General features: G+C 35.1%; 1 protein-coding gene across 4 annotated transcripts in view; it reads right to left on the bottom strand.

The window, feature by feature from the left end:
• Positions 1–14,988, bottom strand: part of DLG2 (discs, large homolog 2 (Drosophila)) — a 2,293,993-nt gene that overhangs the window by 1,515,038 nt on the left and 763,967 nt on the right. For 3 of the 4 annotated variants that reach the window (XM_011938530.1, XM_011938531.1, XM_011938532.1), the window contains exon 1: positions 8,497–9,008. The exons of the other annotated variant lie outside the window; for it this stretch is intronic. In XM_011938530.1, coding sequence (XP_011793920.1) covers positions 8,497–8,538 — 42 coding nt within the window. In that variant the 5' untranslated portion in view covers positions 8,539–9,008. Of the gene's footprint in view, positions 1–8,496; positions 9,009–14,988 lie in introns of those variants that run through there. 4 annotated transcript variants of the gene reach the window in all.

Raw genomic sequence — 14,988 nt, 5'->3', positions numbered from 1 at the left:
AGCTGAAATTTGAGAAATATTTAAGGCCAGACCCTCCCGGGGTCAAATGACTTTTTGTTTTTTTGTCTACTTTTCTCTTGTCAATTCTCAAGAGCTAGGTTCTCCAAGACTCAGTACAATACCACTTCATCCTGGGGAGTTTTATTACCGTATTCAGGGCATTAATACTAAGTGCAGATTTTAGCAAATAGGTTTCTTTCAAAGGATGTTCATACTTCAATTTGTTACGAAGTCTTCTAAGTATAAGCATCCCCACCCTGACCCCAGATCCATGGGAGAATATAGGTTATTAGGCCCACAATAATTCTTCTGTGTCCTAGTTAATGAAAGAAACTGTGACACACTCAAGTCAGGGGAACCTGAGATCTGTTGAGCCACTAAATCTAGTAAGCGAGAGGAATGCCCAGTGAAGTCACCAAAACCAAAAGGATGCAAAAAAGTCCTTTGCACGCACTGGCCTGTCCTAAGCATTGGTGCCTGAGCCTGGCATTTATTGTGGTTCCACCAGTTACTTGCTGTGAGGCCCGAAACAAGGCACTAAACCTCCATAGAGCAGTCCTTTCACTTGTAAAAATAGGTTTAACAGAAAACTTTCTCTTGGGGTTATTGTGAAGATGAAATGAGTGGTGTACACAGTGCCTGACTCATCATAAATACTAAACAAACATTAGTTATTGTTATTAGTAATACTGAGATATGTAGGTGGGTAGGCCAAATCCCAAAGGCCAGGGCCAGGGAAGTAAGCACCGACCTATGAATTCCCAGATGAATATGCGAATCAGTAAATGAGCCAGGCTATATGGAGAAGCCCTAGTGTTGGCTTCTTAGTGTTGGCTGACAGCTGTAATTCATCATCTTTTCATTTGCATTTTCCTAATTGACGTTGTATTTTTCTTAAGGCAGAGAACATGTTACAGTGTTTTTCAAATTATGAGTTATGACCCATTCTACGCCCCTTGAAAGTCAATAAAGAAGGTTAATCAAGGAATCTTTTAAATAGGTCAATATGAATTGTATTTCCCCAATTATTTTTCTGATTACAATACATTTAGTTAATCTTGACCGACATTATAAAAAAGAAAGAAATTGTTAAAAGTTGGAATGGAAAATATCACAATGCATAGCTTTTGGTAAAAGTAAGTATTGCTTTTTAAAACACACTGAGTTGCAATCTTAAATATATTTCTTACTACATGTTGCAACCCAGCATTTGGAAAATCTTTGGATCTATATGTTACTTAGACAACTATTAACACATAGCAATTTCTGAACACACTTGAGAATTCCAAACATATGCTATATGACACTGTTTTCCAAACTTTCCTCTGAATGATTTACCTAGGGTCATTTTCAGATTCCCAGGCTGCTTTCCTAAGATTCTGATGCTGGAAACATACTATCATAATGAACATTAGAGAGAAAATTAACTAGAAATTAATTAATTAATCTTAATTTTTCATTAGAGAGGAAATTTTCCTTGTTGTACATCCATTCTTATTTGGTGGTACCCCATCCAATCCAAAGAGGTACTTTATAAAATGTTTCCAGTTATTTGTATTTGAATGGCTAACATTCGTTCATTCATCCATTATTTATCAAATATTTATTAATCATTTGCCATGTGCAAGGCAATGGGTACAAAAATACATATAAGAGACACAGTTCCTGCCCTCAAGTAGCTTACAGTTGACTCATTTAAGAACTAGGGCAGCATCTCCTGGGGATCAGAAGAGCTGAGACCAAAAGAAAATGAAATCATGAATGTATATGTATGCCTCAAGTCTTGGGTAACCTACCTTCTACAAATGTTCAGAGGATAAAAAAGCAGTAAAATGGCATGGTAATTACTCATCAAAGTATTTTTCTCTAATTAATAGAGCAGAGCTGAAAACCACTCCATACCTAAGGAGGACTCAATATCAGTGTCGAAAAAGATTAGATAGATATCAAAAATTATAATTATCTACAGAATTGAACAACTTGTCCCCAGTCCCACTGGCACCAATCTGATCTAAGTTTTCAACATCTCTCCACTGTTTTGCTGCAGGAACTTCTACCTGGTCTCTCTGCTCCTGCCCTTGCTCCCTCTTTTCAACATAGCAACCTGAGTGATCCTATTTAAATGTTAGCTAAATGATGTGACCCTTCTGTTCAAAACCCAGCTGGCTAGCCATGTCACTGGGAAAGTCCTACATGATCTTTTCACTGTGACATGTTCTTGACCATTCTCTCTTCAGCCACACTGGCTTCTTAGATGTTCCTTAACATGCCAGGCAGGCTTCTAGCTCAGGGCCTTTGCACTTGCAATTTCTGTTACTTTTTCCAACATGTATATTTTGTTTACATCTTTTAGGTCTTTACTCCAAGCCATATTCTCAGTGAGACCTTCACTAACCATCTTATCTAAAACTCTAAACCAACCCATCTGCCAATGCACGCTTCCAATTTCCTTCCATGATTTTTTGACTTGGCACTTATCACTATGTACTATGTATTTTACTTAACTGTCTTGTTTATTTTCTACCTACCTCACTAGCATATAAGTTCTATGAGGGTGGAGATTACTGTCTGTTTTATTTTATCCTTTATTTATAACACCCAGGTCAGTGCCTGACCCATAATAGGTACTTAACAAATATTTGGTGAAGGATGAATGCAGAATATAAAAGAAAGCCTCAGGTCTAACTCTGGCCAACATGTATTGGAAAGAAGCCGAGAAAAGGAATGGCAAGGTCATGCCATGTAAGACGTATGCAATTTTATTGTTTACTGAATTCCTTACCTAATTTTAAAAAAAGATTTGAGATGTCTGTAACATATTCATTGTAGTTTTCATATCTATATTATCTATTGAGGTAGGTTGTTAAAAAGGTTTCCAGTGGAACAGACCTGGTTTAGAAGGTGAGTTGACTCGCACTTAATAGTGTAATATTAGGCAAGTTATTTGTGTTTCCTAAACATTAGTTTCCTTATCTATAAAATAATAATGATCAAAATGCACAAATCTTATGTTACGGGGAAGCATTTTGAGAAAACACATTCAAACTTGTTGATGTAGTCCAGGGTTCATATTAAGAGTTTGACAAATGGTAGCTATTATTGTTATTGTTCAATGTGCTGTTTTATCCTTTATTTATTAACTCCTTGTTTAATTTTTTAAGTTGTGAGTTAATTGGCTTTGTTAGAAATTGTAAATCTAACACGTTAAGTAGGCTTAGGTATTATAAACCCAATATACTGAACTGGTGTCCAAATGGCTCATAACCATTTGGAGACCATACTAAAGGAGTTCCATAAGGAACTAATACATTATAGGTATCCTGAAACAGATAGTTATTCAATTGGAACCCTAAGAGGTACCATCTCTGACTTGTTATGAGCCATAGGTATTACTCGAACTGTCCACACATTCTGATTCATAATTCCAAGTCCTGCCTACAACAAATTATGTGTTTATTAAAAGCATCAATATGTGGGATGCATCATAGGATCTAGCAAAGAGTAGGTGTCAGCAGCATAAGGAGACAGAGTTTCTGGAAGTTTCCTTTTCAGTTAGTCCACTGATCATTTTTTGAATCCCTAAATATGAATAAACTGTAAGAAAAAAATTTAAAAAAATAGTTTATAGTTCCTGTCTTCAAAATTCTTAAAATTTTGTTGGGATGAGGGAAATACTCAAACATAAGCAAAATTAACTATCAGTGTAAAATAATAATGCAAGTTATGATATAAGGCAGTAGAAGATGTATTGCCATAAATGATGGAGAAATTGTACTCACTAAGTTAAAGGAGAGATAAAGCATTGGGGTTAGTGTGACTGGGTTCCAGTCCTTGGAATATAGATATAGACACCCTATACCATTTATTAAAGGAAGGAGAGAATTTAGACAAACAGGGACAATGCAGAGAAAGGATTCCAATCACAGGAAAACAATTCCAGAAAATGATCAGGGCAGAAAGTGGGGGAGTTTGGTAAACAGCAATTTCACTGAATAAACCTGGTGAAAATTAACATGATAAATGTCTGAATTCTAGAGTATTTAGGCTTCAACACATTGTTTTAGTGTGAATTATTGATTCCCTCCAAACTAGCTCTACAACCTGGTTGAGCAGATCCAAAAGAGTACGTGACTTAGTTTAAGTGGTTTGCGATTGGCAAATCCAGTACTATTCAAACTGAAGCCTATATGACTTCAAAGGCTACGAGGTTTTTTCTTCCTTCTTTCTCTCAAAATAATTTAACCAGCATTAACATAAACAAATAATGTGAAAAAAAGCTGAGTGAATAAAAAAGAAATCTGAGACTCAGTTAATGCATTCATTTAAAGTATCTCTTGAGTACCTACTATGTACTTACCATTGTTCTTTGTGCTGACGATATAAAGATGAACAAAACAACTAGAACTCCAGGTTCCATGGAGCTAACATGTGAACATGCATATGTGTCATTGCGATGGTTATGATGGTGGGATAGGAAATATTATACCTAAATGTGTTTCTCATTACTTATAGATATATTTTAATTGAGCTCAATTTCTAATGTGATTCTTACTGAAGGCAATTCTGAAGCCTTACTGTCACTTGGCGGTCTTTATTTTTCAATGATAAGTTAAATTGATTGAGTTATTACTATAGTCTAAGAACTTTTTATAGTGTTCACATGCCTTATCTAACATACTACTTATAATAGCTAAGAACTATTATTATAGCTCTTTTTACAAATGAGAAAAAACTAAACTTTCTTAAGCTATGCAATAAATGGGGAAGACAAGCTCAAATGTAATTCTTTTGAAATCCCCAAAATCCATACTTTAAAACCATTCTGTTACAGTCTTTTTCTTAAAAGTTATTATATTTATGATAGCAATTTTTAAAAATAAAGGAGCAGAATTCTAGAATTTATGCAGTAGGCAGCAGGATTTACTCAAAAGAGTAATAAGTCAATGCTCAAGAGATTCTGCTCTGACACACTGTGGAACAGAGTAACTAGTCATTTCCTCTCCCTACCTTAGTTTTCTTACCTGTGCTATAGGTCTAATACTTGCAATTCATATTTCAGGGATTGTGGGTTTGTGAGTGTACATGTGGGTATGTTTGTAGTAGCAATGGAAAAAGGGAAATGGTGAGATGAGGAAGATAAAATTATTTCAAAAATTATCATCAGTATCATTACCTTAAAAAATAGATTCATTTCCAAAGACAAAAATGATACAGACATCTGATGCAATAAGCTACTTTTATATTTTCTCATTAAAGAGGCACTTTTCATATAATACAGACAATTTCAGATGGAAACTAAACTACCTGTGTACATGATGATCACATTGCTTCTTTTTAGTGAGTAGACTAAAACTAAACTGTTCTAATCATACTTTGTAAAAAGTTAAAATAAAAACCGAGGCCAATGTAATATGAATCTTTATCAAACTCTATTTAAAACTAACGGGAAAACACAGGACATAAATAATGGCCATTGATTAGAAGTTTTCATTCATTTCATTTCCTTCTGTTGAAAGCTCTCTTAGAAAATAGGTAGCAAAGTAACACAATTTCCAAAGAGTTAGATTGTGATGACCACTCAGTCAATTCTCACAGCATTGGTTTATCTTTCCTTTATGATTTACCCCATTATTTCACTCTTCAGCCTTGTAAGAACTCATGTTCTAACCATTTCAAACTATTTGTAGCTCTTTGAAGTGCTCTGCGTCTTAGCTCTGCGCTTTTGCCACTCCCTTTACCCAGCATGCCTTCCTTACTCCAAGATTCTTGGCAAAAGTCCATTAGCTGTCAAGATTCAACTTAAAAGTGACCTCACAGCAAAACCTTTCTTGATTAGTCCAGGTAAAAATTAGCCTGTGATTTTGTTTGTTTTGTTTACTTCTCTCTTTCTCCTACAATAATGCCCTGCATAGATGTCCATTATGGGTCAGAAATACTTCAAAGCATTTATTTGTTTATAATCTGTGTCTTTTTCTGACTGGAAGCTTCTTAAAAGCAAGCACTGTTTCTATTTATCTTAGTTTCCAAGACTCTAGCATAGAGCATAAATCATAGATGTCATTCAAAAAATTGTAATAGATGAATGAATAAATGGTGACCCAGGAGTCACATTCTGATGTCTGTAAATATATGTGTGTGTGTGTGTGTGTGTGTGTGTGTGTGTGGACTTGTTGCATAAAAACATATAAAATATCTTAAAACACCACCCTCAATAAAATTCTTTATTATATTTTATAAAGGTCTAATTAACAAAAAAGTTTATTCTAGAATAACACATTGTGACATTAGTGGTCTATTGTGTGCAAAGAAAAAAGACAAGAAATGTTTCTATCCTTTGAATTTTAACCACCTTGAAGTTCTGGGTAACTGTAACAAGAATCATGTTAAATCATGGCAAACATGAGAAACTATATACAATAAGAGAGAATTCAGCAGAACCAATGAAATAAGTAGTTCTTGTAACAATATAAATAAAAGCAAACACTTTTAAAATGTAATATAAATAAACTAAAGCAAAAATCAAAATAGACAAAAATATTAGATGAGACTTTATTGCACCAATGTGATAAAATAACAGACCACAAATGAACTGCAAATTCTTTGGCAAAACTTGCTATCTCAGAAAGACAAGATAACCCTAAAAAATTATGAATTATTTAAGGAAGTGCAAGAGCTAATTACTGAAAAGATAGAAGCATAATTAAAATTAAAACTAATCTGCTCAAAGGAAGGTTATATATGCATGTGGCAATGCATATGGTCTCAATTTCTATCAATCAATACATAAGAAGTATCTGTATCTTAGTACAGATTAGCCAAAGTACTAGGAATTTATTATTCAAAAGTAATCTGAATTAGTTAAGATATTGTTAGCGAAGCTTTTATTACTTTGATTATGAATTTAAATGAGAAAAATGTAAAGCTAAATTCATAAAGACAACTGTTAGTAAGTTAGAGTAAAAAGAAATTTCCCAAAGCTCATTATGAAAGGAACTTTGGACTTAAGTTTTCCTGCACTTCCAAAATATAACAAATGAAATAGCAAAACAATTGTTTTTATTTGTTTTTATCTCTTTATCTAAATTATTTATGGAACTTCCTCTGAATAAAGCACTTTTCTCCTTTCAAAAAGATGAGGAGGGAAAACATTTACAATTTACTGAGTTTGCAAAACAATGCATGTCATACCCATACTTTGAAACAGGAGATGATAATAGAGAAATCCAAGATGATATTTGGGCACACTTTTCATATTTTTAATTATTTTTTTCATGTTGTTTACTGTCTACATCTTATATATGGAGGAAAATTGACTACAAAAGTTTATTTTAAAAGTAGCAAAAAGCAAATTCTATAGAACTCTGCAAAATGATCCACAGAATGCCTCCAGGTTGTAGTTGTAAAAGAATTGGTCAGCAAAACATAAATACTACCTGTTTGAAATTCAAATAGAAAATAAAAAAGCTTACAAAAGAGTGAGCAGCAGGGAGTTCTTTAATAAAACTTGTAAACACAGAAAATGAAACTTTAGTGTCCAGACACATTAAAACACTCCCCTAGTAAAATAAAAGGGGGAAACACTTTATATTGACTTAAAAAAAAAGATTCTTATTTTAGGTAGTCTTAACTGCCTCTTAATTGTTTTTCTCAAAGGCAATCACTTTCCTTTTGGACTTCCTTCTACAAGAAATATAAGCTCAAAATGTTAACCAAGGATGTAATTCACTTAAATGATGCAACTGGAATTCCACAGCTGGTCTGGCCAGCTCAGTGCTGAATGAACACAGTGTCAGAAAACCTTCTCAATATCTCAATAATAATGCTCTGTTCGTGACAGGGGGTAAATCTCCCAAACTTGGGCTCAACTTCAGAGGCTCATTAGCTACAGCAAGTGAATGTCAGTGGGGTGACAACAGCGGGACAGCAGCACCCACGCAACTGAAGCAACCAGCCCACCCAGAGCTGACGATTTGTATAATCAATATCACCAATTCCCAGTGAAAATCATTTGTTGATATGCACAGGATGGTCAGGTGTCCCACAGATCACATCTAATGCCATTACAGTCACTAGATTTAATCCCCCGGCTCTTAAACAATTCAGCTGCAAGAACACAGGAAGCTCACAGCACTTTTTAAAAGAAAGACTAAATCATAATTCAAAGCATGCTCTATAGCTTTTTACCTTCTCTGATTTCTTGGTTCTGGCCTACCTAAATAATTTTCATCTTTTCCTCCCCCCCTCTCCACCCCCCAACTATGAGCGTGAACCTGAATTACAAACAGTTAAACCTGAAGGTCACTTCACAGCAGCGTTCCAACATGCTCCCCCAGCGAGGCTGCACGGCAACAATAAAACAAAGCCTTTGCAACCACCTGTAATAATCTGCCTGCTCAGCCAGCAATCCGAAAAGTCCTGAAGCTACACAAGGTAGACATTTTCTGCAGCTGGTTTAACATGTATATTGTGCCTAGTTGCCGGCTCGCTTCCTCTTACCTTCACGTTAGTCCGGAGTGCACAGTAACATGCAAAGAACATTGCAGTAAATAAGGAGCATATGGACCGGTATTCAGCTTCTCAGCACAGCGCAAGCCCCACACACACGATCCTGGGCATGTGCTACTAAAGAGCATCCGTTCCCTCTGTCAGTTTGAAAATGCATTGATCTCTGTTTTCTCTGACTACAAAACGACATGTCTTGAAGGCACTGAGTGAGAGCTCAAAATCTCTTCATTGGCTATATATAGCATTATGCCCAGTAATTTCAATTAGATGAGAATTCAGCGTCTGAAAGTTAAGACCTCAGTTGCTTTTCCTTCTAGCATTTTAAATCACTGGATTAAAAAAAAAAAAAAAAAAAGAAGGAGGGGGAATGAGCTCACTCAGGAAGGAGGGGGGGAAAGGTGAAGAATTGAAATTTAACCAATGAGTTACTCATATTTCTGGAGAGCCCTAGTGTTATCCTATTAAACACTTTACAATGCGATCGCATCAGGCAGACTGTAAATGAAGAGGAAACCCTTTTCCCTTTGGAGGTTTAATATGAGCTCTGCACTATATTCCAGGCTATTCTGGTGCAGCACCCTGTTTGGCAAATACTACAAATCACTGCAAACATGTCTCATTCTGCTTCTCCATGTGGAATAGGAACAGGACCAAAGGATCATTGTCACATAAAGTCCCCTAAAATGTGAACTGGGTTCCTCTGGGGTGATCTGTGGTTACAGGACTGGGAAGTACCACCTTCTCCTACTTCCCTGCCCTGTTACATCTTTTAGGGCTATCTAAAGTTGCCAGACTCCATAATAAAACGATGTGATCAATTTTCCAAAACTATGTTTTATTGGTAAATGACAATCAGTAATGAGATGGGGTTGAAATGGAAACAGAAGATTCCAGGGGATAACATAACCTCAGAATCAGTAGCAACTGCTGCTGAATGTAAAATGTTCAGCAGGCTCCGGAAAGGAGAGAGCAAGAGAGAAAAATAAAAGCTTCTGCCCCTATAAATTCATAAGGAAAAAAAAGAAAAAAAACTTAAAAACATCCGTCAGAGCCTTCTGTCTGTTGTCATTCCTGCCAGGCACCGGATGCTGCAAATTAACTCAATTTTTACTTAATCAAAAGGACAAAGTACAATTTAGGGTGCTATACCCTTATTTCCAGCCTTGGGAAGCCCTAATTCTCAGCTAGAATTCTAAAGCTATCTGGCAAAATGCAAGCAGAAATGAACAGTTCTCACTGCAGCAAAAATAGTGGGAGGAAAGAAAAAGTGGTTATGTCTTTGCCACGATGCTCCCCATCAGCTTCCAGCAACAGGGAAGATCAGCATAACTCACTAGAAAAAGCTGCAGTGACTTTTAGGATTTTTCTTTAATATGTTTTGCATAAGCCACCTCCCCTCTGGAGCCTGCAGTAGTGCTGAAGCACCATCAGAGTTACTGGGCATTTCTCCTGGGCAATGAGGTGAGGCAGCTTCAGGAGGAAGCAAGGTATTTAAGGGAGAGAAATTAAAGGAAGAAGAAAAGCAGGATTTTCTATTTCTCTCTTAATGACAAGCATTCAGAAAGTGTCGTCAGTTCTGACTAAATAGCTATTTTGGGCTGTCATTGTTTGTGCCTTTTTTTAGGAAGAAAAAGGCAATCGTATCCTAAGCTGGAGATCCTTTGGCAACGTAAGAGAAGGCAGCCACTTATTTTGATTTCCAGTTCCGTCTGTCTTAGGAGCTTAGGTAATTACAAATTGTAAGCACTTACAACACAACCAGTGACTTCCAGGACATTAAAAAATCTACATGGATACCCAGCTCTCATCCTTCCACAACTTTTTTTTTTTACGGACCTTAAATGCAAAACTGAGCATTTCAGTTAATAACACTTTCCCCTCCCAAGGTTATAGCAGGTCACATTTCCTGCAGCTCTTCCTAATAAATGAACCCAAATATAACAACTCAATGCCATGGAAAACATAGGAGAACTTAAAAATGCCTTTCTCCACTGCGGATTCAGAGGAATTTTTAAAAAACCTACTTTATTCAACCTGTGAGTAAGTACCATTTTTCTTTTCCATTAGAAGTGGGAAAAAGGAAATGTATATATGTTATTAATATTATTTTATTTAGTAGTTACCGGGATATTTGGATGGCCCAGGAGAGAAAGACCAAAAAGAAGAACGGGAAAATGTTACAAATCTCAGAGCAGTTCACAAGCAAGGATTAAATGAAACAAGTCACAAGTGAAAAAGTACATGTAGGATTCCCTGTTGAGGCAATCAGGGAGAACTTCTATTAGGGCTTTAGATACCATTGTAATGTGTATACATTTTTTTAAAAAGGCCCTTAGCCTTAAAAACTTCTTTAAAACACCTGAGTATACTTGTCTAGCCTACAAAATCCCAGGGCTATACCTGTAGATTTACTGCCTAATTTTCTTAAGTGGACTAGGGTAGCCAACTTACTACTCTCATTTTATAGATGCAGGAAATGGGGCATTAACTACAATGGCAATGTCCCACTAAAGAATATTCCATATTTTTAGGCAAAGAATTCAGCAGAAAAGTATATCTACAAGAAGAATAATATTTGCTATAGTAGAAGAAAGTTATAACTGCCCATACATATTTTTGTAGGCAATAGAGTAAGTCTAGGCTTCCATACTACAAGTGAGTAGTCCTGGAAAATCACTTCCATGCCAGATTCCCATTTGCAAAATGGGGATAATAAGTATCTCATAGTGTCCAATGAGAATATTAATGATGAACCCTGCCATCAAAATAAAGTCTGGATGGATCAATTATTCAAGTATAAAAACTGAAACTGTAAACATATTAGAAGAAAACACAGATTTGGTTTTGTATAATATTGGAATAGAGAAGCCTGAAGCTGTGCAAGAAAAGGTAGACAATTGTGACTATATGAAAATATAAAACTTCTCCTTGGGTAAGTTATACACAATGAAAAACAACAAACTGGGAAACTATTTACAACACATTCCATGGGAAATTGTCTTAACATACATAGAACTTTCATAAATCACTAAGAGAAAATATAAAACCGAATGAAGCAGTCAAAGGACATGAAGTAGCAATTCACGAAAAGACCACAAAACACATTAAAAATGCTAAACCTCATATTTAAGAAAAAACATAAAAGTTAGAAAAGGTTATTAAAATTGACACATCAAGTATTAATGGAGATGCATTGATTGGTAAAAACTTTTTGGAAGGTAATTTGGAATTTATCTATCAAATATTTAAAAAAGCAAATTACGTTTGATGTAGTGATTCAACTTTCAGGAATTTATCCTAGATGTATGTGTGTGTATGTATATCTAAAATATCCATCAGTTTGGAATTTATTTTTTAAAATTACAGTTTATTCATAACATAGGAATATAAGATATATATACACATATTCTTATGTAGAAAAATATCCAAGTTATACATAAAATTTTATGTAAAAGTAAGGTTGCAAAAGAGCTGATATTGTATGAGGGTATTTATATTTGTATATTTACATACATTTGTAGGTAGAGGTGTAGGGGGGTGTGTGTGTGTGTGTGTGTAAAATTTTAACAGTGTTGCTATTGGCTTAGGAATGGATGCATGACAGTTTTCATTTTATACCGCTCTACTATAGGAAAATCATTCACAAAGAACAACTTATCCAACTATCCCGTCAGTAAATGAGAGAAATAAAGACATAGGGAATAAGTAAATACTAGAAACTGTGAGGGGATTTACCTCATTGTACTCCATGAGCACAAGTCAGGGAATGATTGTTAGAGGAGAAATAGGAATCTATCAGTTTCTGAATTGATCTTAGATCTGAGTGTCTCTCTGAATGTGAACATCTCTCGGTAATGCATGTAACTCTAGTGTGTATGTATGCTGTTTTTAAAGTATGGCCCTTAAATACAAACCAACTACTTTATTTGATTCCCAAATGGAAAAAGTGGCTATGAAGAAAACTTGACTAGTTGATTTTCACCTTATGCACTGAATTTAAACCTATCTACATATATTTGGTTTGTATTTTTAACAGTCGACATGTAATACTTTAAAAAATACAAGCTGGATTGTAAAAAAGAAAAAAAAATCATTATTAAAGCAATACACAACTATAATTTGTTACAAATATAAAAACAGCAGCAACCTCTTTTAATATGGACAAATAATTCATATTGCCAAACATCTTTTCCCTAATCTATAAAATAAGGAGTTTGGACTATCTAGTTCTTCCTTATAGGTAGATAGAGTAGTTTTGTTAGGTGCCTTGCTTTTTGTTTTGTTTTCTTTAGATAGGACAAATTAGGAATGTTTATATGTTAAGGATTCTCTAGGCTGCACTACAGGTCAGTTAAGTCAGAATTTCTGAGGGTGGGACCCAGGTATCAGTATTTTACAGGGTTCCCCAAGGGATTCCAATGTCCAGCTAGGATTGAGAATTACTGCCTTAGAGCAGGGGTCAGCAAACTGATTCTGTAAATGGCCAGATAATAAATATTTCAGGCTTGTAAGCCATACAATCTCTGTCACAACTACTCGATTTTAATGTTGTAGAGAGAAAGCAGCCTACATAAATATCTATCTAAACAGACAGTATATAGTGTGTTCCAATAAAACTTTATTATTGATAAACATTAAAATTGAATTTCATATAAAGTTCACATGTCAGAAAATATGGTGATTTTTTTAACCATTTAAAAATGTACAGCATTTCTTAGCTTGTAATTTGCCAACCTTTTATCTAAAGTCTAGAGCAGTGATACTCAAAGTGCAGTCTTTGGGCTTGGTGCATCACTGTATGTTAGCAATTTGTTAGAACAAGAAATTCTCCATACCCCAGACCTCTTGAATCAAAAACACTAGGTATGTGGCTCAGGTATCTGTGTTAACAAGCCCTCCAGGTGATTTTCAAGTAAGCTAAGGTTTGAGAATCACTACTCTGAAGAAAGAGGAAAATTGATGGCTTTGGCTCTCACAAAAAAATAGGAAGATATCAACTCCAGAGCACAGGTATAAAAATTAACTTTATAGAAGAGAAAAGTATAGAAAACAAAGAGAAGGTAATTTCTGTTGTAAATGAGATAATTTTAGAGTGGAGCCTAAAGATTCTGAGATGGATGCCAGTTGAGAAAGGAACTATATAATACCTGATAACTTAGAATCTTTCTGTCTTAGAAACTCTAAAAGCTCTTGGGCCTTTGAGTTAAAAAAACAAACAAACAAACAAAAAAAACAGACCTTGGTTTAAATTCCTTTTCTCCCACTTGCCAGCTGTGTGACCTTAGGTAAGTTACATAACTTCTCTCTACCACAAAGTATTCCTCTATAAAATAAAGATAACAAATCTACTTCATAGGGATGTTGTAAGAAGTCAAATATATAACGTGTGTACACTGCTAGTCCCATTACCTGAAACATGGTAAATGTAATAAGTGGTAGTTTTTAGTGAAAAGAGAACTGAAATGATAGAGGTAAAGGTAAAGGTAAAAAGGTGCTATCATTCCTCTTGACTGGCTTCTTTTAAATACCTAGACGATTCTTTCAGGGGTTTGTAGATCACCTAGGACTTCCCTAGTATTTCCAGTCAGCCATAAAGAGAATTCTCAGAAAGTCTGGTAATCTCATTATAAACCCTGAATCAATTCCTGTTATTGGAATTTCTTGCATCCTCCTTGGAATTTTCCTGAGATAATAATAACCAATTTACAAATTAAAAATCATTTCAGAGTTTCTCAAAAATTTCCATAAAAGTATCCCTAAAGTCATAAGAGAATGCATTTATACACCTGGAAGTATATAAAATATATAAAATTATATGTCATTCATGTTTCATTTCTTACCTTAAAAATTGATATGTTAAATTCAAGCAGAAAATATATCTCTACTTGTTGTAAAGTAATGTTTTACATTACTTACAAATCACTAAATTTAACAAGCCAAGAAGGCTATGAAGTACTTTTAATACTCTCTGATATATATCTATATTACGGTGAATGCCTAGGGGTAGGGGTATTCTTGCTTCAGTTCAAAAGTAAAGATATATCCCATTTGAGTTTTGATCCTCACATAAGCCCTGAAGATACTGTCATCATCCCCTGGTGTCCAGTGAGGAAAACTGACACAGTGATTTGTTGTTGTTGTTGTTGTTTAATTTTTTTTATTATACTTTACGTTCTAGGGTACATGTGCACAACATGGTTTGTTACATAAATATACATGTGCCATGTTGGTGTGCTGCACCCATTAACTCATCATTTACATTAGGTATATCTCCTAATGCTATCCCTCCTCACTTCCCCCACCCCACGACAGGCCCCAGTGTGTCATGTTCCCCTTCCTGTGTCCAACTGTTCCCATTGTTTAATTCCCACCTATGAGTGAGAACATGCGGTGTTTGGTTTTCTGTCCTTGTGATAGTTTGCTGAGAATGATGGTTTCCAGCTACATCCATGTCCCTACAAAGGACATGAACTCATCCTTTTT

This window comes from Colobus angolensis, unplaced genomic scaffold (genome assembly GCF_000951035.1).
Source record: "Colobus angolensis palliatus isolate OR3802 unplaced genomic scaffold, Cang.pa_1.0 Scaffold174, whole genome shotgun sequence".
NCBI lineage: Eukaryota > Metazoa > Chordata > Mammalia > Primates > Cercopithecidae > Colobus > Colobus angolensis.
Note: the sequence above shows the minus strand (reverse complement) of the source record. Positions and strands in the feature narration are given on the sequence as shown.